Below are 23272 nucleotides of genomic sequence, written 5' to 3'. Positions count from 1 at the left end.
TTGCCTGGCCATGTTGGGCTTTGAGGCCACGGGTTGCATGGAGGAAGGAGGGTGTATTCAGCTACCATCAAGGCCAGTAGGCAGGGCATAGCAGGGACCAGAGCAGAGTGAGGCCATCCTGGTGTCAAGGGGCCCCTTTTCAGTGGGGAGCCTGCACTGGCATCCCACCCAGGTTGGGAAGGAGAGGAGTCAGGGGGCATGGCCCTTACGGCATAGGATTCCTGGGGCCCCAGAAGGGATGGGGATCCTGTCCTTTTTTTCCTTAAGAGAACTCTAACCTGTGTGAGGAAGCTTTGGCTATTGGGAAGCGGCCTTGGCTACTTACAAAGTATAGGGCATTCACATTCAAGACAGAATCTAATAAGAAATAATTGTGTCACTCCCTAGGGACAGGATCTGGTTTGGCTCTGAGGCTGGTGAATGGAGGTGACCGGTGTCAGGGCCGCGTGGAGGTTCTGTACCAAGGCTCCTGGGGCACCGTGTGTGATGATGACTGGGACACCAATGATGCCAACGTGGTCTGCAGGCAGCTGGGCTGTGGCTGGGCCATTTCAGCCCCAGCAAATGCCCGGTTTGGTCAGGGCTCAGGACAGATCGTCCTGGACGATGTGCGCTGCTCAGGACATGAGTCCTACCTATGGAGCTGTCCCCACAGAGGTTGGCTCTCTCATAACTGTGGTCACCATGAGGATGCTGGCGTCATCTGCTCAGGTGGGCCTCCAGATCACTCAGCCACCTTCTGGGGTTGGCTCTACTCATAGAAGACAGGCTTCCCCTCCCAGGACTTCCACTTGGAGCCTCTCCTATGCATCCTGTGGCTCTCACTTTCCCAGGTCAGCTGGTGGCTCAGGTGCCATGTCGGGCCACCTAAGGGGACAAACAACGTGGCCAGCTCCATCCCGCATGCTTCCAAATATGCCCCAATGTTGGTTTGGAGGCAAGTCTGGCACCATTGTTAACACAAGGTCAAGTATACTGAGGGCAGAAACAATAAGCCCTTTCTTTAGATACAGGATCATGCACTCATTACAACCCCCCATTTGACCTGGTGAAAGCTTCTCAAAGGCAGGGGACACCGGTGGTAAATTCACCACCCCTCCCCCTTCATGGGTGTATTGATTTGACTCCTCCAGATGCAGAGTCAGACAGAAGGATTCAAGAGTGTATAAGATGTACATGAAGTGCAGTGAGCAGCACTAGGGAAGGGAGATAAGGATGTCAGCAATGATAGGAGTAGTTTGGTAGGAGTAGTTTGCTAATGAGACAGCCATTGCGTTATCCCAGTGAGACACTCTAGGAACAGGTGTACAACCTCAGAATCATGGCACCTGGAGGGTTGGGTAATGGGTCTTCTTAGGAACTGTTGGATTGGTCGTTGGCTGCTCCTGTGGAGTGTAATGTCGTGGCAACTCTGGCCTGGCCCTTGCGGGGCAGTAGCTTCCGTAGTCTGAGCAAAAAGGCCCCAAGTACAATGTCAGTGCTGGGATAGGATGCATGTGCAACTCCTTGATACAGCTGCAGATTCATGTCGGCCCTTGCAGGGTCCACATGGTGGCACATAAACAGCATCAGCTGAGGGTGTAAATATGCTGAGTTCCCTCAGTCGTTGGTTTCAAATGGGGCAAACCTGGGCAGTACATCTGACTTTTCATCTCTGTCTCACAGCTGTGGTGCCCACCACCCCCCGACCCAGGCCACCAGGTGAGTCCACAGCGTCCTTATAAGGCTTTTTTCTCCCCTCCCTGCCCTTTCACCCCTCCCCCTTTCATATGACCCTCCTTTCTCTGCAAAAACTGGGAGCATCTTGTTTTCTCCCTACTCTGTTCCTGAGACTACCAGTAGGCTTCTTAACTAGATGTTGAGATGCACAGAGTCCTGTCCTCCTGTCAGTCCAGCTGTGCTTTCATTAAACCCCTTTGATACTGTCTATAGCCGATAGTTTACTGTGGGGTCAGAGAAATGGCCACGTGTTGCATGAACTGTAGGCCTTAGTAGTCAGGGCTGACATCACCTTACTGGGAGAACTGATCCTGAGAACCACTGCCCTTCTGTAGGAGAGAGTGTCTTTGAGGATGTCTGTTCTCTCCATCACTCCTTGATTATTCTCAGCATCAGCAGGGCGACATCTGCATCCAGAGAAGAAGAGATCCCGAGTGTAGGGCGAGAGAAGCCATCATACACTGGGGTGAAAATGGTGACCTAGTGATGTTTTTCTAAGTAATTCTTCAGTAGATTGGTCTGCTGTGATTGGTCTTTGTGGAAATCACCAGTGCGGATAATGGCATGCTGCAGTTGGGCATTTCTTGGGTGGTGGCTCCACTGACTCGAAGCTGCTCACACAGTGATGCCCTCTCTCGCCTAGCACTGGAAGAATGACTGAGACCCTGCCCTACAGGCAGCCCTATCTCCACAGCCTTTAGCCATTTCTTAGAGGGGGAGCTTTGAATCTCAGCTAGCATGGGTCCCAGGTCCAGCATGGATGCCACTGCATTCTCTTTCCTAATACTGCTTTGTTTTTCTCTAGGTTCGCAGCACCCAACAGCTGTGATAGAAGGTAAGCGCCATTTTGTTTCTGTTGAACAACAGACAGAGGGCCAGCCATCTCTGCTTCTAGGTCTGATGCTGCAGGCTTGTCGAGCACGGGGCTCATCTCTGTGCTCCGTCCCACGTATTCTTTGTCTAGGATGCAGGGGCCATGGTGGTAGCCCAGAAGACCCCTTTGGCATATTTTCAAAATCTAGCCAGTGTTTTTTTCCGTGTGTGCTGGGAATGGTTTTGTGGTCCCACACCTTTTTCATTATGACTCTTGAGTTATGTTCATCTCGTCTGGATGTTTTAAAACTTATTTTACAACCCTTTCAATTTGTATCTTTAACCCTGTTGCCTTACAAATTCTACAGCCATATTTTTGTCTTCAAAGTGGATTTTTTTTTTTCTTTCTGTTTTCGTCTCCCTTTTGGCTTTATTAAACCAAGCCTTTTCAAAAAGACTTAAGGGTCTCTTCTTTCTTGTCCACAAAAGTGCAAGAGGAGGGACAGCGCTTGGGGGTGAAGACAGAGGATATTCAACCGCTCCCCTCAAGCAGAGCCCTGGTCCCCTCCCTTCTTGAATGGGCACTGCATTTCTCAGAATAAGCTGCCGTAGTCAATGGCTCCATCCATGCCCTACAGGACTGGCCCACCATCTCACTTTTGTTTAGTCTGAGCTTTAGAGTAAGAGTCACAGCACTTTTTTGAACCCAAAGTGATTCTGGTGGCCACCCCTCCCCCCCCCCCGCCCACACCACAATACAGAGGTGAGTTTCCCGAGGGGTGAGTAGCACAGGCCCAGAAGAAACTCTGGCTGAAGTTTGCCTGGTTTTTAAACCCTTGGGGCACCTGGACCTTGCTTCCGACATCAAATTGGTGTCAACCTAGTCCAGGAAAGCAGCGCTGGGAAAGCTTGGAGGTCTTGAAGGTCAAAGTTAATGCCACCAGCCCAAGGGCATGTTGTCCTAACCAAATCCCTACTCTGGAAGGAGAAGGAGAAGTTTTTGTTTTGAGTTAGACATCACTTTAAGCATTGACTCCCAAATGCAGTTCTGCTCTAAACACAGAGACTTCTCTGCATAAGAGGATGAGGGGGATTTCTCTTCCCCAGGGGACTCATCATCCCACCCCCTGCGGGTCTGTCTCACAGGGCATTCATTTCCACCCTCTATTTTGTGGTGTGCATGTGCATACGGGTATGTGTGCTCAGGGGCACACATGTGTTTGGAGTGGAGATGGCCGGGCTTCTAGTGTCGTCCTTCCCAGGGTGCCTCCCGCCTACTTTCTCATGGTCTAGGGCAATGCGGTCTGTGGAGGGAGATGCTCTAGCTGCTGGGAGTGCCTCCTTGGAATGGTCTGATTCCTGCGCTGGGGGCTGGGTTCTGCGTTCTCAGCCTTGCCATTTTGAAGGGGGCAGGTTTCAACTCCTTGTTGTTGGGAAGAGTGCTGTCCTGATTGGGATTGGGTTTCTGCTCTAGCAAGACAGCCACCCCTGGAAGGGCCACCTGGTGCCAGGCAGTATCAGGGTTACAGAAAGAGATGGCCTCTACCTTCTAACTCAGAAAATGTCACAGCCTTTGAGGGCCTGGTGGTGTCCACGTGGTCATCTCACACACCCTGCTCACTTCATCGCTGAGCGAGCTGCACAGAAGAGATGTCCTGCACCTGCAAAGTGGCAAGAGGTGGCAAGATTCAGATGAAAATAGGGAGGACGTGTGGCCTGGTCCAGGGCTTGCATGGTAACAGGCCCCATCTTCAGTGAGGTTGACCTATACCTTTTCTCTCCTCTTTGCTCCTTACAGCTACAACAGTGAGCACAGCTTTACCCACAACAGGTATGTTCCCCCACAGCTCTCTCTATTGGTCACTGGACTCCACATGCTCAAGGGTTGAGTTGAGTCCAGAGAAACTTTGGTGCTGGAAGCATTAGTATAAGATGTTCTTCCAGAAAATTCTCAGAGCACGGTGTGGATGGCCGGATGGGGTGAGGGGTGGGGGCTGGGAATCACAGTCCATAGTCCAGGAAATCAAGCAGAATCTCAAAACACCTCTCTAGGTTTCCTTCCAAGAGGGTCAGGGAGGTGCTCTGTTTCAGGATTGGTGGAGATCTGGGTGCTCATTGCCAGGCCTGCTCATCCCTGCAGATTCAGGCTTGCCTGGCCATGTTGGGCTTTGAGGCCACGGGTTGCATGGAGGAAGGAGGGTGTATTCAGCTACCATCAAGGCCAGTAGGCAGGGCATAGCAGGGACCAGAGCAGAGTGAGGCCATCCTGGTGTCAAGGGGCCCCTTTTCAGTGGGGAGCCTGCACTGGCATCCCACCCAGGTTGGGAAGGAGAGGAGTCAGGGGGCATGGCCCTTACGGCATAGGATTCCTGGGGCCCCAGAAGGGATGGGGATCCTGTCCTTTTTTTCCTTAAGAGAACTCTAACCTGTGTGAGGAAGCTTTGGCTATTGGGAAGCGGCCTTGGCTACTTACAAAGTATAGGGCATTCACATTCAAGACAGAATCTAATAAGAAATAATTGTGTCACTCCCTAGGGACAGGATCTGGTTTGGCTCTGAGGCTGGTGAATGGAGGTGACCGGTGTCAGGGCCGCGTGGAGGTTCTGTACCAAGGCTCCTGGGGCACCGTGTGTGATGATGACTGGGACACCAATGATGCCAACGTGGTCTGCAGGCAGCTGGGCTGTGGCTGGGCCATTTCAGCCCCAGCAAATGCCCGGTTTGGTCAGGGCTCAGGACAGATCGTCCTGGACGATGTGCGCTGCTCAGGACATGAGTCCTACCTATGGAGCTGTCCCCACAGAGGTTGGCTCTCTCATAACTGTGGTCACCATGAGGATGCTGGCGTCATCTGCTCAGGTGGGCCTCCAGATCACTCAGCCACCTTCTGGGGTTGGCTCTACTCATAGAAGACAGGCTTCCCCTCCCAGGACTTCCACTTGGAGCCTCTCCTATGCATCCTGTGGCTCTCACTTTCCCAGGTCAGCTGGTGGCTCAGGTGCCATGTCGGGCCACCTAAGGGGACAAACAACGTGGCCAGCTCCATCCCGCATGCTTCCAAATATGCCCCAATGTTGGTTTGGAGGCAAGTCTGGCACCATTGTTAACACAAGGTCAAGTATACTGAGGGCAGAAACAATAAGCCCTTTCTTTAGATACAGGATCATGCACTCATTACAACCCCCCATTTGACCTGGTGAAAGCTTCTCAAAGGCAGGGGACACCGGTGGTAAATTCACCACCCCTCCCCCTTCATGGGTGTATTGATTTGACTCCTCCAGATGCAGAGTCAGACAGAAGGATTCAAGAGTGTATAAGATGTACATGAAGTGCAGTGAGCAGCACTAGGGAAGGGAGATAAGGATGTCAGCAATGATAGGAGTAGTTTGGTAGGAGTAGTTTGCTAATGAGACAGCCATTGCGTTATCCCAGTGAGACACTCTAGGAACAGGTGTACAACCTCAGAATCATGGCACCTGGAGGGTTGGGTAATGGGTCTTCTTAGGAACTGTTGGATTGGTCGCTGGCTGCTCCTGTGGAGTGTAATGTCGTGGCAACTCTGGCCTGGCCCTTGCGGGGCAGTAGCTTCCGTAGTCTGAGCAAAAAGGCCCCAAGTACAATGTCAGTGCTGGGATAGGATGCATGTGCAACTCCTTGATACAGCTGCAGATTCATGTCGGCCCTTGCAGGGTCCACATGGTGGCACATAAACAGCATCAGCTGAGGGTGTAAATATGCTGAGTTCCCTCAGTCGTTGGTTTCAAATGGGGCAAACCTGGGCAGTACATCTGACTTTTCATCTCTGTCTCACAGCTGTGGTGCCCACCACCCCCCGACCCAGGCCACCAGGTGAGTCCACAGCGTCCTTATAAGGCTTTTTTCTCCCCTCCCTGCCCTTTCACCCCTCCCCCTTTCATATGACCCTCCTTTCTCTGCAAAAACTGGGAGCATCTTGTTTTCTCCCTACTCTGTTCCTGAGACTACCAGTAGGCTTCTTAACTAGATGTTGAGATGCACAGAGTCCTGTCCTCCTGTCAGTCCAGCTGTGCTTTCATTAAACCCCTTTGATACTGTCTATAGCCGATAGTTTACTGTGGGGTCAGAGAAATGGCCACGTGTTGCATGAACTGTAGGCCTTAGTAGTCAGGGCTGACATCACCTTACTGGGAGAACTGATCCTGAGAACCACTGCCCTTCTGTAGGAGAGAGTGTCTTTGAGGATGTCTGTTCTCTCCATCACTCCTTGATTATTCTCAGCATCAGCAGGGCGACATCTGCATCCAGAGAAGAAGAGATCCCGAGTGTAGGGCGAGAGAAGCCATCATACACTGGGGTGAAAATGGTGACCTAGTGATGTTTTTCTAAGTAATTCTTCAGTAGATTGGTCTGCTGTGATTGGTCTTTGTGGAAATCACCAGTGCGGATAATGGCATGCTGCAGTTGGGCATTTCTTGGGTGGTGGCTCCACTGACTCGAAGCTGCTCACACAGTGATGCCCTCTCTCGCCTAGCACTGGAAGAATGACTGAGACCCTGCCCTACAGGCAGCCCTATCTCCACAGCCTTTAGCCATTTCTTAGAGGGGGAGCTTTGAATCTCAGCTAGCATGGGTCCCAGGTCCAGCATGGATGCCACTGCATTCTCTTTCCTAATACTGCTTTGTTTTTCTCTAGGTTCGCAGCACCCAACAGCTGTGATAGAAGGTAAGCGCCATTTTGTTTCTGTTGAACAACAGACAGAGGGCCAGCCATCTCTGCTTCTAGGTCTGATGCTGCAGGCTTGTCGAGCACGGGGCTCATCTCTGTGCTCCGTCCCACGTATTCTTTGTCTAGGATGCAGGGGCCATGGTGGTAGCCCAGAAGACCCCTTTGGCATATTTTCAAAATCTAGCCAGTGTTTTTTTCCGTGTGTGCTGGGAATGGTTTTGTGGTCCCACACCTTTTTCATTATGACTCTTGAGTTATGTTCATCTCGTCTGGATGTTTTAAAACTTATTTTACAACCCTTTCAATTTGTATCTTTAACCCTGTTGCCTTACAAATTCTACAGCCATATTTTTGTCTTCAAAGTGGATTTTTTTTTTTCTTTCTGTTTTCGTCTCCCTTTTGGCTTTATTAAACCAAGCCTTTTCAAAAAGACTTAAGGGTCTCTTCTTTCTTGTCCACAAAAGTGCAAGAGGAGGGACAGCGCTTGGGGGTGAAGACAGAGGATATTCAACCGCTCCCCTCAAGCAGAGCCCTGGTCCCCTCCCTTCTTGAATGGGCACTGCATTTCTCAGAATAAGCTGCCGTAGTCAATGGCTCCATCCATGCCCTACAGGACTGGCCCACCATCTCACTTTTGTTTAGTCTGAGCTTTAGAGTAAGAGTCACAGCACTTTTTTGAACCCAAAGTGATTCTGGTGGCCACCCCTCCCCCCCCCCCGCCCACACCACAATACAGAGGTGAGTTTCCCGAGGGGTGAGTAGCACAGGCCCAGAAGAAACTCTGGCTGAAGTTTGCCTGGTTTTTAAACCCTTGGGGCACCTGGACCTTGCTTCCGACATCAAATTGGTGTCAACCTAGTCCAGGAAAGCAGCGCTGGGAAAGCTTGGAGGTCTTGAAGGTCAAAGTTAATGCCACCAGCCCAAGGGCATGTTGTCCTAACCAAATCCCTACTCTGGAAGGAGAAGGAGAAGTTTTTGTTTTGAGTTAGACATCACTTTAAGCATTGACTCCCAAATGCAGTTCTGCTCTAAACACAGAGACTTCTCTGCATAAGAGGATGAGGGGGATTTCTCTTCCCCAGGGGACTCATCATCCCACCCCCTGCGGGTCTGTCTCACAGGGCATTCATTTCCACCCTCTATTTTGTGGTGTGCATGTGCATACGGGTATGTGTGCTCAGGGGCACACATGTGTTTGGAGTGGAGATGGCCGGGCTTCTAGTGTCGTCCTTCCCAGGGTGCCTCCCGCCTACTTTCTCATGGTCTAGGGCAATGCGGTCTGTGGAGGGAGATGCTCTAGCTGCTGGGAGTGCCTCCTTGGAATGGTCTGATTCCTGCGCTGGGGGCTGGGTTCTGCGTTCTCAGCCTTGCCATTTTGAAGGGGGCAGGTTTCAACTCCTTGTTGTTGGGAAGAGTGCTGTCCTGATTGGGATTGGGTTTCTGCTCTAGCAAGACAGCCACCCCTGGAAGGGCCACCTGGTGCCAGGCAGTATCAGGGTTACAGAAAGAGATGGCCTCTACCTTCTAACTCAGAAAATGTCACAGCCTTTGAGGGCCTGGTGGTGTCCACGTGGTCATCTCACACACCCTGCTCACTTCATCGCTGAGCGAGCTGCACAGAAGAGATGTCCTGCACCTGCAAAGTGGCAAGAGGTGGCAAGATTCAGATGAAAATAGGGAGGACGTGTGGCCTGGTCCAGGGCTTGCATGGTAACAGGCCCCATCTTCAGTGAGGTTGACCTATACCTTTTCTCTCCTCTTTGCTCCTTACAGCTACAACAGTGAGCACAGCTTTACCCACAACAGGTATGTTCCCCCACAGCTCTCTCTATTGGTCACTGGACTCCACATGCTCAAGGGTTGAGTTGAGTCCAGAGAAACTTTGGTGCTGGAAGCATTAGTATAAGATGTTCTTCCAGAAAATTCTCAGAGCACGGTGTGGATGGCCGGATGGGGTGAGGGGTGGGGGCTGGGAATCACAGTCCATAGTCCAGGAAATCAAGCAGAATCTCAAAACACCTCTCTAGGTTTCCTTCCAAGAGGGTCAGGGAGGTGCTCTGTTTCAGGATTGGTGGAGATCTGGGTGCTCATTGCCAGGCCTGCTCATCCCTGCAGATTCAGGCTTGCCTGGCCATGTTGGGCTTTGAGGCCACGGGTTGCATGGAGGAAGGAGGGTGTATTCAGCTACCATCAAGGCCAGTAGGCAGGGCATAGCAGGGACCAGAGCAGAGTGAGGCCATCCTGGTGTCAAGGGGCCCCTTTTCAGTGGGGAGCCTGCACTGGCATCCCACCCAGGTTGGGAAGGAGAGGAGTCAGGGGGCATGGCCCTTACGGCATAGGATTCCTGGGGCCCCAGAAGGGATGGGGATCCTGTCCTTTTTTTCCTTAAGAGAACTCTAACCTGTGTGAGGAAGCTTTGGCTATTGGGAAGCGGCCTTGGCTACTTACAAAGTATAGGGCATTCACATTCAAGACAGAATCTAATAAGAAATAATTGTGTCACTCCCTAGGGACAGGATCTGGTTTGGCTCTGAGGCTGGTGAATGGAGGTGACCGGTGTCAGGGCCGCGTGGAGGTTCTGTACCAAGGCTCCTGGGGCACCGTGTGTGATGATGACTGGGACACCAATGATGCCAACGTGGTCTGCAGGCAGCTGGGCTGTGGCTGGGCCATTTCAGCCCCAGCAAATGCCCGGTTTGGTCAGGGCTCAGGACAGATCGTCCTGGACGATGTGCGCTGCTCAGGACATGAGTCCTACCTATGGAGCTGTCCCCACAGAGGTTGGCTCTCTCATAACTGTGGTCACCATGAGGATGCTGGCGTCATCTGCTCAGGTGGGCCTCCAGATCACTCAGCCACCTTCTGGGGTTGGCTCTACTCATAGAAGACAGGCTTCCCCTCCCAGGACTTCCACTTGGAGCCTCTCCTATGCATCCTGTGGCTCTCACTTTCCCAGGTCAGCTGGTGGCTCAGGTGCCATGTCGGGCCACCTAAGGGGACAAACAACGTGGCCAGCTCCATCCCGCATGCTTCCAAATATGCCCCAATGTTGGTTTGGAGGCAAGTCTGGCACCATTGTTAACACAAGGTCAAGTATACTGAGGGCAGAAACAATAAGCCCTTTCTTTAGATACAGGATCATGCACTCATTACAACCCCCCATTTGACCTGGTGAAAGCTTCTCAAAGGCAGGGGACACCGGTGGTAAATTCACCACCCCTCCCCCTTCATGGGTGTATTGATTTGACTCCTCCAGATGCAGAGTCAGACAGAAGGATTCAAGAGTGTATAAGATGTACATGAAGTGCAGTGAGCAGCACTAGGGAAGGGAGATAAGGATGTCAGCAATGATAGGAGTAGTTTGGTAGGAGTAGTTTGCTAATGAGACAGCCATTGCGTTATCCCAGTGAGACACTCTAGGAACAGGTGTACAACCTCAGAATCATGGCACCTGGAGGGTTGGGTAATGGGTCTTCTTAGGAACTGTTGGATTGGTCGCTGGCTGCTCCTGTGGAGTGTAATGTCGTGGCAACTCTGGCCTGGCCCTTGCGGGGCAGTAGCTTCCGTAGTCTGAGCAAAAAGGCCCCAAGTACAATGTCAGTGCTGGGATAGGATGCATGTGCAACTCCTTGATACAGCTGCAGATTCATGTCGGCCCTTGCAGGGTCCACATGGTGGCACATAAACAGCATCAGCTGAGGGTGTAAATATGCTGAGTTCCCTCAGTCGTTGGTTTCAAATGGGGCAAACCTGGGCAGTACATCTGACTTTTCATCTCTGTCTCACAGCTGTGGTGCCCACCACCCCCCGACCCAGGCCACCAGGTGAGTCCACAGCGTCCTTATAAGGCTTTTTTCTCCCCTCCCTGCCCTTTCACCCCTCCCCCTTTCATATGACCCTCCTTTCTCTGCAAAAACTGGGAGCATCTTGTTTTCTCCCTACTCTGTTCCTGAGACTACCAGTAGGCTTCTTAACTAGATGTTGAGATGCACAGAGTCCTGTCCTCCTGTCAGTCCAGCTGTGCTTTCATTAAACCCCTTTGATACTGTCTATAGCCGATAGTTTACTGTGGGGTCAGAGAAATGGCCACGTGTTGCATGAACTGTAGGCCTTAGTAGTCAGGGCTGACATCACCTTACTGGGAGAACTGATCCTGAGAACCACTGCCCTTCTGTAGGAGAGAGTGTCTTTGAGGATGTCTGTTCTCTCCATCACTCCTTGATTATTCTCAGCATCAGCAGGGCGACATCTGCATCCAGAGAAGAAGAGATCCCGAGTGTAGGGCGAGAGAAGCCATCATACACTGGGGTGAAAATGGTGACCTAGTGATGTTTTTCTAAGTAATTCTTCAGTAGATTGGTCTGCTGTGATTGGTCTTTGTGGAAATCACCAGTGCGGATAATGGCATGCTGCAGTTGGGCATTTCTTGGGTGGTGGCTCCACTGACTCGAAGCTGCTCACACAGTGATGCCCTCTCTCGCCTAGCACTGGAAGAATGACTGAGACCCTGCCCTACAGGCAGCCCTATCTCCACAGCCTTTAGCCATTTCTTAGAGGGGGAGCTTTGAATCTCAGCTAGCATGGGTCCCAGGTCCAGCATGGATGCCACTGCATTCTCTTTCCTAATACTGCTTTGTTTTTCTCTAGGTTCGCAGCACCCAACAGCTGTGATAGAAGGTAAGCGCCATTTTGTTTCTGTTGAACAACAGACAGAGGGCCAGCCATCTCTGCTTCTAGGTCTGATGCTGCAGGCTTGTCGAGCACGGGGCTCATCTCTGTGCTCCGTCCCACGTATTCTTTGTCTAGGATGCAGGGGCCATGGTGGTAGCCCAGAAGACCCCTTTGGCATATTTTCAAAATCTAGCCAGTGTTTTTTTCCGTGTGTGCTGGGAATGGTTTTGTGGTCCCACACCTTTTTCATTATGACTCTTGAGTTATGTTCATCTCGTCTGGATGTTTTAAAACTTATTTTACAACCCTTTCAATTTGTATCTTTAACCCTGTTGCCTTACAAATTCTACAGCCATATTTTTGTCTTCAAAGTGGATTTTTTTTTTTCTTTCTGTTTTCGTCTCCCTTTTGGCTTTATTAAACCAAGCCTTTTCAAAAAGACTTAAGGGTCTCTTCTTTCTTGTCCACAAAAGTGCAAGAGGAGGGACAGCGCTTGGGGGTGAAGACAGAGGATATTCAACCGCTCCCCTCAAGCAGAGCCCTGGTCCCCTCCCTTCTTGAATGGGCACTGCATTTCTCAGAATAAGCTGCCGTAGTCAATGGCTCCATCCATGCCCTACAGGACTGGCCCACCATCTCACTTTTGTTTAGTCTGAGCTTTAGAGTAAGAGTCACAGCACTTTTTTGAACCCAAAGTGATTCTGGTGGCCACCCCTCCCCCCCCCCCGCCCACACCACAATACAGAGGTGAGTTTCCCGAGGGGTGAGTAGCACAGGCCCAGAAGAAACTCTGGCTGAAGTTTGCCTGGTTTTTAAACCCTTGGGGCACCTGGACCTTGCTTCCGACATCAAATTGGTGTCAACCTAGTCCAGGAAAGCAGCGCTGGGAAAGCTTGGAGGTCTTGAAGGTCAAAGTTAATGCCACCAGCCCAAGGGCATGTTGTCCTAACCAAATCCCTACTCTGGAAGGAGAAGGAGAAGTTTTTGTTTTGAGTTAGACATCACTTTAAGCATTGACTCCCAAATGCAGTTCTGCTCTAAACACAGAGACTTCTCTGCATAAGAGGATGAGGGGGATTTCTCTTCCCCAGGGGACTCATCATCCCACCCCCTGCGGGTCTGTCTCACAGGGCATTCATTTCCACCCTCTATTTTGTGGTGTGCATGTGCATACGGGTATGTGTGCTCAGGGGCACACATGTGTTTGGAGTGGAGATGGCCGGGCTTCTAGTGTCGTCCTTCCCAGGGTGCCTCCCGCCTACTTTCTCATGGTCTAGGGCAATGCGGTCTGTGGAGGGAGATGCTCTAGCTGCTGGGAGTGCCTCCTTGGAATGGTCTGATTCCTGCGCTGGGGGCTGGGTTCTGCGTTCTCAGCCTTGCCATTTTGAAGGGGGCAGGTTTCAACTCCTTGTTGTTGGGAAGAGTGCTGTCCTGATTGGGATTGGGTTTCTGCTCTAGCAAGACAGCCACCCCTGGAAGGGCCACCTGGTGCCAGGCAGTATCAGGGTTACAGAAAGAGATGGCCTCTACCTTCTAACTCAGAAAATGTCACAGCCTTTGAGGGCCTGGTGGTGTCCACGTGGTCATCTCACACACCCTGCTCACTTCATCGCTGAGCGAGCTGCACAGAAGAGATGTCCTGCACCTGCAAAGTGGCAAGAGGTGGCAAGATTCAGATGAAAATAGGGAGGACGTGTGGCCTGGTCCAGGGCTTGCATGGTAACAGGCCCCATCTTCAGTGAGGTTGACCTATACCTTTTCTCTCCTCTTTGCTCCTTACAGCTACAACAGTGAGCACAGCTTTACCCACAACAGGTATGTTCCCCCACAGCTCTCTCTATTGGTCACTGGACTCCACATGCTCAAGGGTTGAGTTGAGTCCAGAGAAACTTTGGTGCTGGAAGCATTAGTATAAGATGTTCTTCCAGAAAATTCTCAGAGCACGGTGTGGATGGCCGGATGGGGTGAGGGGTGGGGGCTGGGAATCACAGTCCATAGTCCAGGAAATCAAGCAGAATCTCAAAACACCTCTCTAGGTTTCCTTCCAAGAGGGTCAGGGAGGTGCTCTGTTTCAGGATTGGTGGAGATCTGGGTGCTCATTGCCAGGCCTGCTCATCCCTGCAGATTCAGGCTTGCCTGGCCATGTTGGGCTTTGAGGCCACGGGTTGCATGGAGGAAGGAGGGTGTATTCAGCTACCATCAAGGCCAGTAGGCAGGGCATAGCAGGGACCAGAGCAGAGTGAGGCCATCCTGGTGTCAAGGGGCCCCTTTTCAGTGGGGAGCCTGCACTGGCATCCCACCCAGGTTGGGAAGGAGAGGAGTCAGGGGGCATGGCCCTTACGGCATAGGATTCCTGGGGCCCCAGAAGGGATGGGGATCCTGTCCTTTTTTTCCTTAAGAGAACTCTAACCTGTGTGAGGAAGCTTTGGCTATTGGGAAGCGGCCTTGGCTACTTACAAAGTATAGGGCATTCACATTCAAGACAGAATCTAATAAGAAATAATTGTGTCACTCCCTAGGGACAGGATCTGGTTTGGCTCTGAGGCTGGTGAATGGAGGTGACCGGTGTCAGGGCCGCGTGGAGGTTCTGTACCAAGGCTCCTGGGGCACCGTGTGTGATGATGACTGGGACACCAATGATGCCAACGTGGTCTGCAGGCAGCTGGGCTGTGGCTGGGCCATTTCAGCCCCAGCAAATGCCCGGTTTGGTCAGGGCTCAGGACAGATCGTCCTGGACGATGTGCGCTGCTCAGGACATGAGTCCTACCTATGGAGCTGTCCCCACAGAGGTTGGCTCTCTCATAACTGTGGTCACCATGAGGATGCTGGCGTCATCTGCTCAGGTGGGCCTCCAGATCACTCAGCCACCTTCTGGGGTTGGCTCTACTCATAGAAGACAGGCTTCCCCTCCCAGGACTTCCACTTGGAGCCTCTCCTATGCATCCTGTGGCTCTCACTTTCCCAGGTCAGCTGGTGGCTCAGGTGCCATGTCGGGCCACCTAAGGGGACAAACAACGTGGCCAGCTCCATCCCGCATGCTTCCAAATATGCCCCAATGTTGGTTTGGAGGCAAGTCTGGCACCATTGTTAACACAAGGTCAAGTATACTGAGGGCAGAAACAATAAGCCCTTTCTTTAGATACAGGATCATGCACTCATTACAACCCCCCATTTGACCTGGTGAAAGCTTCTCAAAGGCAGGGGACACCGGTGGTAAATTCACCACCCCTCCCCCTTCATGGGTGTATTGATTTGACTCCTCCAGATGCAGAGTCAGACAGAAGGATTCAAGAGTGTATAAGATGTACATGAAGTGCAGTGAGCAGCACTAGGGAAGGGAGATAAGGATGTCAGCAATGATAGGAGTAGTTTGGTAGGAGTAGTTTGCTAATGAGACAGCCATTGCGTTATCCCAGTGAGACACTCTAGGAACAGGTGTACAACCTCAGAATCATGGCACCTGGAGGGTTGGGTAATGGGTCTTCTTAGGAACTGTTGGATTGGTCGCTGGCTGCTCCTGTGGAGTGTAATGTCGTGGCAACTCTGGCCTGGCCCTTGCGGGGCAGTAGCTTCCGTAGTCTGAGCAAAAAGGCCCCAAGTACAATGTCAGTGCTGGGATAGGATGCATGTGCAACTCCTTGATACAGCTGCAGATTCATGTCGGCCCTTGCAGGGTCCACATGGTGGCACATAAACAGCATCAGCTGAGGGTGTAAATATGCTGAGTTCCCTCAGTCGTTGGTTTCAAATGGGGCAAACCTGGGCAGTACATCTGACTTTTCATCTCTGTCTCACAGCTGTGGTGCCCACCACCCCCCGACCCAGGCCACCAGGTGAGTCCACAGCGTCCTTATAAGGCTTTTTTCTCCCCTCCCTGCCCTTTCACCCCTCCCCCTTTCATATGACCCTCCTTTCTCTGCAAAAACTGGGAGCATCTTGTTTTCTCCCTACTCTGTTCCTGAGACTACCAGTAGGCTTCTTAACTAGATGTTGAGATGCACAGAGTCCTGTCCTCCTGTCAGTCCAGCTGTGCTTTCATTAAACCCCTTTGATACTGTCTATAGCCGATAGTTTACTGTGGGGTCAGAGAAATGGCCACGTGTTGCATGAACTGTAGGCCTTAGTAGTCAGGGCTGACATCACCTTACTGGGAGAACTGATCCTGAGAACCACTGCCCTTCTGTAGGAGAGAGTGTCTTTGAGGATGTCTGTTCTCTCCATCACTCCTTGATTATTCTCAGCATCAGCAGGGCGACATCTGCATCCAGAGAAGAAGAGATCCCGAGTGTAGGGCGAGAGAAGCCATCATACACTGGGGTGAAAATGGTGACCTAGTGATGTTTTTCTAAGTAATTCTTCAGTAGATTGGTCTGCTGTGATTGGTCTTTGTGGAAATCACCAGTGCGGATAATGGCATGCTGCAGTTGGGCATTTCTTGGGTGGTGGCTCCACTGACTCGAAGCTGCTCACACAGTGATGCCCTCTCTCGCCTAGCACTGGAAGAATGACTGAGACCCTGCCCTACAGGCAGCCCTATCTCCACAGCCTTTAGCCATTTCTTAGAGGGGGAGCTTTGAATCTCAGCTAGCATGGGTCCCAGGTCCAGCATGGATGCCACTGCATTCTCTTTCCTAATACTGCTTTGTTTTTCTCTAGGTTCGCAGCACCCAACAGCTGTGATAGAAGGTAAGCGCCATTTTGTTTCTGTTGAACAACAGACAGAGGGCCAGCCATCTCTGCTTCTAGGTCTGATGCTGCAGGCTTGTCGAGCACGGGGCTCATCTCTGTGCTCCGTCCCACGTATTCTTTGTCTAGGATGCAGGGGCCATGGTGGTAGCCCAGAAGACCCCTTTGGCATATTTTCAAAATCTAGCCAGTGTTTTTTTCCGTGTGTGCTGGGAATGGTTTTGTGGTCCCACACCTTTTTCATTATGACTCTTGAGTTATGTTCATCTCGTCTGGATGTTTTAAAACTTATTTTACAACCCTTTCAATTTGTATCTTTAACCCTGTTGCCTTACAAATTCTACAGCCATATTTTTGTCTTCAAAGTGGATTTTTTTTTTTCTTTCTGTTTTCGTCTCCCTTTTGGCTTTATTAAACCAAGCCTTTTCAAAAAGACTTAAGGGTCTCTTCTTTCTTGTCCACAAAAGTGCAAGAGGAGGGACAGCGCTTGGGGGTGAAGACAGAGGATATTCAACCGCTCCCCTCAAGCAGAGCCCTGGTCCCCTCCCTTCTTGAATGGGCACTGCATTTCTCAGAATAAGCTGCCGTAGTCAATGGCTCCATCCATGCCCTACAGGACTGGCCCACCATCTCACTTTTGTTTAGTCTGAGCTTTAGAGTAAGAGTCACAGCACTTTTTTGAACCCAAAGTGATTCTGGTGGCCACCCCTCCCCCCCCCCCGCCCACACCACAATACAGAGGTGAGTTTCCCGAGGGGTGAGTAGCACAGGCCCAGAAGAAACTCTGGCTGAAGTTTGCCTGGTTTTTAAACCCTTGGGGCACCTGGACCTTGCTTCCGACATCAAATTGGTGTCAACCTAGTCCAGGAAAGCAGCGCTGGGAAAGCTTGGAGGTCTTGAAGGTCAAAGTTAATGCCACCAGCCCAAGGGCATGTTGTCCTAACCAAATCCCTACTCTGGAAGGAGAAGGAGAAGTTTTTGTTTTGAGTTAGACATCACTTTAAGCATTGACTCCCAAATGCAGTTCTGCTCTAAACACAGAGACTTCTCTGCATAAGAGGATGAGGGGGATTTCTCTTCCCCAGGGGACTCATCATCCCACCCCCTGCGGGTCTGTCTCACAGGGCATTCATTTCCACCCTCTATTTTGTGGTGTGCATGTGCATACGGGTATGTGTGCTCAGGGGCACACATGTGTTTGGAGTGGAGATGGCCGGGCTTCTAGTGTCGTCCTTCCCAGGGTGCCTCCCGCCTACTTTCTCATGGTCTAGGGCAATGCGGTCTGTGGAGGGAGATGCTCTAGCTGCTGGGAGTGCCTCCTTGGAATGGTCTGATTCCTGCGCTGGGGGCTGGGTTCTGCGTTCTCAGCCTTGCCATTTTGAAGGGGGCAGGTTTCAACTCCTTGTTGTTGGGAAGAGTGCTGTCCTGATTGGGATTGGGTTTCTGCTCTAGCAAGACAGCCACCCCTGGAAGGGCCACCTGGTGCCAGGCAGTATCAGGGTTACAGAAAGAGATGGCCTCTACCTTCTAACTCAGAAAATGTCACAGCCTTTGAGGGCCTGGTGGTGTCCACGTGGTCATCTCACACACCCTGCTCACTTCATCGCTGAGCGAGCTGCACAGAAGAGATGTCCTGCACCTGCAAAGTGGCAAGAGGTGGCAAGATTCAGATGAAAATAGGGAGGACGTGTGGCCTGGTCCAGGGCTTGCATGGTAACAGGCCCCATCTTCAGTGAGGTTGACCTATACCTTTTCTCTCCTCTTTGCTCCTTACAGCTACAACAGTGAGCACAGCTTTACCCACAACAGGTATGTTCCCCCACAGCTCTCTCTATTGGTCACTGGACTCCACATGCTCAAGGGTTGAGTTGAGTCCAGAGAAACTTTGGTGCTGGAAGCATTAGTATAAGATGTTCTTCCAGAAAATTCTCAGAGCACGGTGTGGATGGCCGGATGGGGTGAGGGGTGGGGGCTGGGAATCACAGTCCATAGTCCAGGAAATCAAGCAGAATCTCAAAACACCTCTCTAGGTTTCCTTCCAAGAGGGTCAGGGAGGTGCTCTGTTTCAGGATTGGTGGAGATCTGGGTGCTCATTGCCAGGCCTGCTCATCCCTGCAGATTCAGGCTTGCCTGGCCATGTTGGGCTTTGAGGCCACGGGTTGCATGGAGGAAGGAGGGTGTATTCAGCTACCATCAAGGCCAGTAGGCAGGGCATAGCAGGGACCAGAGCAGAGTGAGGCCATCCTGGTGTCAAGGGGCCCCTTTTCAGTGGGGAGCCTGCACTGGCATCCCACCCAGGTTGGGAAGGAGAGGAGTCAGGGGGCATGGCCCTTACGGCATAGGATTCCTGGGGCCCCAGAAGGGATGGGGATCCTGTCCTTTTTTTCCTTAAGAGAACTCTAACCTGTGTGAGGAAGCTTTGGCTATTGGGAAGCGGCCTTGGCTACTTACAAAGTATAGGGCATTCACATTCAAGACAGAATCTAATAAGAAATAATTGTGTCACTCCCTAGGGACAGGATCTGGTTTGGCTCTGAGGCTGGTGAATGGAGGTGACCGGTGTCAGGGCCGCGTGGAGGTTCTGTACCAAGGCTCCTGGGGCACCGTGTGTGATGATGACTGGGACACCAATGATGCCAACGTGGTCTGCAGGCAGCTGGGCTGTGGCTGGGCCATTTCAGCCCCAGCAAATGCCCGGTTTGGTCAGGGCTCAGGACAGATCGTCCTGGACGATGTGCGCTGCTCAGGACATGAGTCCTACCTATGGAGCTGTCCCCACAGAGGTTGGCTCTCTCATAACTGTGGTCACCATGAGGATGCTGGCGTCATCTGCTCAGGTGGGCCTCCAGATCACTCAGCCACCTTCTGGGGTTGGCTCTACTCATAGAAGACAGGCTTCCCCTCCCAGGACTTCCACTTGGAGCCTCTCCTATGCATCCTGTGGCTCTCACTTTCCCAGGTCAGCTGGTGGCTCAGGTGCCATGTCGGGCCACCTAAGGGGACAAACAACGTGGCCAGCTCCATCCCGCATGCTTCCAAATATGCCCCAATGTTGGTTTGGAGGCAAGTCTGGCACCATTGTTAACACAAGGTCAAGTATACTGAGGGCAGAAACAATAAGCCCTTTCTTTAGATACAGGATCATGCACTCATTACAACCCCCCATTTGACCTGGTGAAAGCTTCTCAAAGGCAGGGGACACCGGTGGTAAATTCACCACCCCTCCCCCTTCATGGGTGTATTGATTTGACTCCTCCAGATGCAGAGTCAGACAGAAGGATTCAAGAGTGTATAAGATGTACATGAAGTGCAGTGAGCAGCACTAGGGAAGGGAGATAAGGATGTCAGCAATGATAGGAGTAGTTTGGTAGGAGTAGTTTGCTAATGAGACAGCCATTGCGTTATCCCAGTGAGACACTCTAGGAACAGGTGTACAACCTCAGAATCATGGCACCTGGAGGGTTGGGTAATGGGTCTTCTTAGGAACTGTTGGATTGGTCGTTGGCTGCTCCTGTGGAGTGTAATGTCGTGGCAACTCTGGCCTGGCCCTTGCGGGGCAGTAGCTTCCGTAGTCTGAGCAAAAAGGCCCCAAGTACAATGTCAGTGCTGGGATAGGATGCATGTGCAACTCCTTGATACAGCTGCAGATTCATGTCGGCCCTTGCAGGGTCCACATGGTGGCACATAAACAGCATCAGCTGAGGGTGTAAATATGCTGAGTTCCCTCAGTCGTTGGTTTCAAATGGGGCAAACCTGGGCAGTACATCTGACTTTTCATCTCTGTCTCACAGCTGTGGTGCCCACCACCCCCCGACCCAGGCCACCAGGTGAGTCCACAGCGTCCTTATAAGGCTTTTTTCTCCCCTCCCTGCCCTTTCACCCCTCCCCCTTTCATATGACCCTCCTTTCTCTGCAAAAACTGGGAGCATCTTGTTTTCTCCCTACTCTGTTCCTGAGACTACCAGTAGGCTTCTTAACTAGATGTTGAGATGCACAGAGTCCTGTCCTCCTGTCAGTCCAGCTGTGCTTTCATTAAACCCCTTTGATACTGTCTATAGCCGATAGTTTACTGTGGGGTCAGAGAAATGGCCACGTGTTGCATGAACTGTAGGCCTTAGTAGTCAGGGCTGACATCACCTTACTGGGAGAACTGATCCTGAGAACCACTGCCCTTCTGTAGGAGAGAGTGTCTTTGAGGATGTCTGTTCTCTCCATCACTCCTTGATTATTCTCAGCATCAGCAGGGCGACATCTGCATCCAGAGAAGAAGAGATCCCGAGTGTAGGGCGAGAGAAGCCATCATACACTGGGGTGAAAATGGTGACCTAGTGATGTTTTTCTAAGTAATTCTTCAGTAGATTGGTCTGCTGTGATTGGTCTTTGTGGAAATCACCAGTGCGGATAATGGCATGCTGCAGTTGGGCATTTCTTGGGTGGTGGCTCCACTGACTCGAAGCTGCTCACACAGTGATGCCCTCTCTCGCCTAGCACTGGAAGAATGACTGAGACCCTGCCCTACAGGCAGCCCTATCTCCACAGCCTTTAGCCATTTCTTAGAGGGGGAGCTTTGAATCTCAGCTAGCATGGGTCCCAGGTCCAGCATGGATGCCACTGCATTCTCTTTCCTAATACTGCTTTGTTTTTCTCTAGGTTCGCAGCACCCAACAGCTGTGATAGAAGGTAAGCGCCATTTTGTTTCTGTTGAACAACAGACAGAGGGCCAGCCATCTCTGCTTCTAGGTCTGATGCTGCAGGCTTGTCGAGCACGGGGCTCATCTCTGTGCTCCGTCCCACGTATTCTTTGTCTAGGATGCAGGGGCCATGGTGGTAGCCCAGAAGACCCCTTTGGCATATTTTCAAAATCTAGCCAGTGTTTTTTTCCGTGTGTGCTGGGAATGGTTTTGTGGTCCCACACCTTTTTCATTATGACTCTTGAGTTATGTTCATCTCGTCTGGATGTTTTAAAACTTATTTTACAACCCTTTCAATTTGTATCTTTAACCCTGTTGCCTTACAAATTCTACAGCCATATTTTTGTCTTCAAAGTGGATTTTTTTTTTTCTTTCTGTTTTCGTCTCCCTTTTGGCTTTATTAAACCAAGCCTTTTCAAAAAGACTTAAGGGTCTCTTCTTTCTTGTCCACAAAAGTGCAAGAGGAGGGACAGCGCTTGGGGGTGAAGACAGAGGATATTCAACCGCTCCCCTCAAGCAGAGCCCTGGTCCCCTCCCTTCTTGAATGGGCACTGCATTTCTCAGAATAAGCTGCCGTAGTCAATGGCTCCATCCATGCCCTACAGGACTGGCCCACCATCTCACTTTTGTTTAGTCTGAGCTTTAGAGTAAGAGTCACAGCACTTTTTTGAACCCAAAGTGATTCTGGTGGCCACCCCTCCCCCCCCCGCCCACACCACAATACAGAGGTGAGTTTCCCGAGGGGTGAGTAGCACAGGCCCAGAAGAAACTCTGGCTGAAGTTTGCCTGGTTTTTAAACCCTTGGGGCACCTGGACCTTGCTTCCGACATCAAATTGGTGTCAACCTAGTCCAGGAAAGCAGCGCTGGGAAAGCTTGGAGGTCTTGAAGGTCAAAGTTAATGCCACCAGCCCAAGGGCATGTTGTCCTAACCAAATCCCTACTCTGGAAGGAGAAGGAGAAGTTTTTGTTTTGAGTTAGACATCACTTTAAGCATTGACTCCCAAATGCAGTTCTGCTCTAAACACAGAGACTTCTCTGCATAAGAGGATGAGGGGGATTTCTCTTCCCCAGGGGACTCATCATCCCACCCCCTGCGGGTCTGTCTCACAGGGCATTCATTTCCACCCTCTATTTTGTGGTGTGCATGTGCATACGGGTATGTGTGCTCAGGGGCACACATGTGTTTGGAGTGGAGATGGCCGGGCTTCTAGTGTCGTCCTTCCCAGGGTGCCTCCCGCCTACTTTCTCATGGTCTAGGGCAATGCGGTCTGTGGAGGGAGATGCTCTAGCTGCTGGGAGTGCCTCCTTGGAATGGTCTGATTCCTGCGCTGGGGGCTGGGTTCTGCGTTCTCAGCCTTGCCATTTTGAAGGGGGCAGGTTTCAACTCCTTGTTGTTGGGAAGAGTGCTGTCCTGATTGGGATTGGGTTTCTGCTCTAGCAAGACAGCCACCCCTGGAAGGGCCACCTGGTGCCAGGCAGTATCAGGGTTACAGAAAGAGATGGCCTCTACCTTCTAACTCAGAAAATGTCACAGCCTTTGAGGGCCTGGTGGTGTCCCCGTGGTCTTCTCACACACCCTGCTCACTTCATCACTGAGCGAGCTGCACAGAAGAGATGTCCTGCACCTGCAAAGTGGCAAGAGGTGGCAAGATTCAGATGAAAATAGGGAGGACGTGTGGCCTGGTCCAGGGCTTGCATGGTAACAGGCCCCATCTTCAGTGAGGTTGACCTATACCTTTTCTCTCCTCTTTGCTCCTTACAGCTACAACAGTGAGCACAGCTTTACCCACAACAGGTATGTTCCCCCACAGCTCTCTCTATTGGTCACTGGACTCCACATGCTCAAGGGTTGAGTTGAGTCCAGAGAAACTTTGGTGCTGGAAGCATTAGTATAAGATGTTCTTCCAGAAAATTCTCAGAGCACGGTGTGGATGGCCGGATGGGGTGAGGGGTGGGGGCTGGGAATCACAGTCCATAGTCCAGGAA

General features: G+C 51.4%; 1 protein-coding gene across 1 annotated transcript in view; it reads left to right on the top strand.

Moving 5' to 3' along the window:
• The window catches only part of LOC126069911 (deleted in malignant brain tumors 1 protein-like), an 87336-nt gene that overhangs the window by 11522 nt on the left and 52542 nt on the right, over nt 1–23272 (top strand). The window contains exons 2-26 of the mRNA XM_049873552.1: nt 388–608; nt 834–925; nt 1666–1701; nt 2525–2554; nt 4331–4363; nt 5093–5288; nt 5514–5605; nt 6346–6381; nt 7205–7234; nt 9011–9043; nt 9773–9968; nt 10194–10285; nt 11026–11061; nt 11885–11914; nt 13691–13723; nt 14453–14648; nt 14874–14965; nt 15706–15741; nt 16565–16594; nt 18371–18403; nt 19133–19328; nt 20386–20421; nt 20830–20875; nt 21245–21274; nt 23049–23081. Of these exons, the coding sequence (XP_049729509.1) occupies nt 388–608; nt 834–925; nt 1666–1701; nt 2525–2554; nt 4331–4363; nt 5093–5288; nt 5514–5605; nt 6346–6381; nt 7205–7234; nt 9011–9043; nt 9773–9968; nt 10194–10285; nt 11026–11061; nt 11885–11914; nt 13691–13723; nt 14453–14648; nt 14874–14965; nt 15706–15741; nt 16565–16594; nt 18371–18403; nt 19133–19328; nt 20386–20421; nt 20830–20875; nt 21245–21274; nt 23049–23081 (1914 nt within the window). The remainder of the gene's footprint in view (nt 1–387; nt 609–833; nt 926–1665; nt 1702–2524; nt 2555–4330; nt 4364–5092; nt 5289–5513; nt 5606–6345; nt 6382–7204; nt 7235–9010; nt 9044–9772; nt 9969–10193; nt 10286–11025; nt 11062–11884; nt 11915–13690; nt 13724–14452; nt 14649–14873; nt 14966–15705; nt 15742–16564; nt 16595–18370; nt 18404–19132; nt 19329–20385; nt 20422–20829; nt 20876–21244; nt 21275–23048; nt 23082–23272) is intronic.

The sequence above is a fragment of the Elephas maximus genome, unplaced genomic scaffold, assembly GCF_024166365.1.
Source record: "Elephas maximus indicus isolate mEleMax1 unplaced genomic scaffold, mEleMax1 primary haplotype scaffold_116, whole genome shotgun sequence".
Classification (NCBI taxonomy): domain Eukaryota; kingdom Metazoa; phylum Chordata; class Mammalia; order Proboscidea; family Elephantidae; genus Elephas; species Elephas maximus.
The sequence above is the reverse complement of the archived record's forward strand: the minus strand, read 5'-3'. Positions and strand labels throughout refer to the sequence as shown.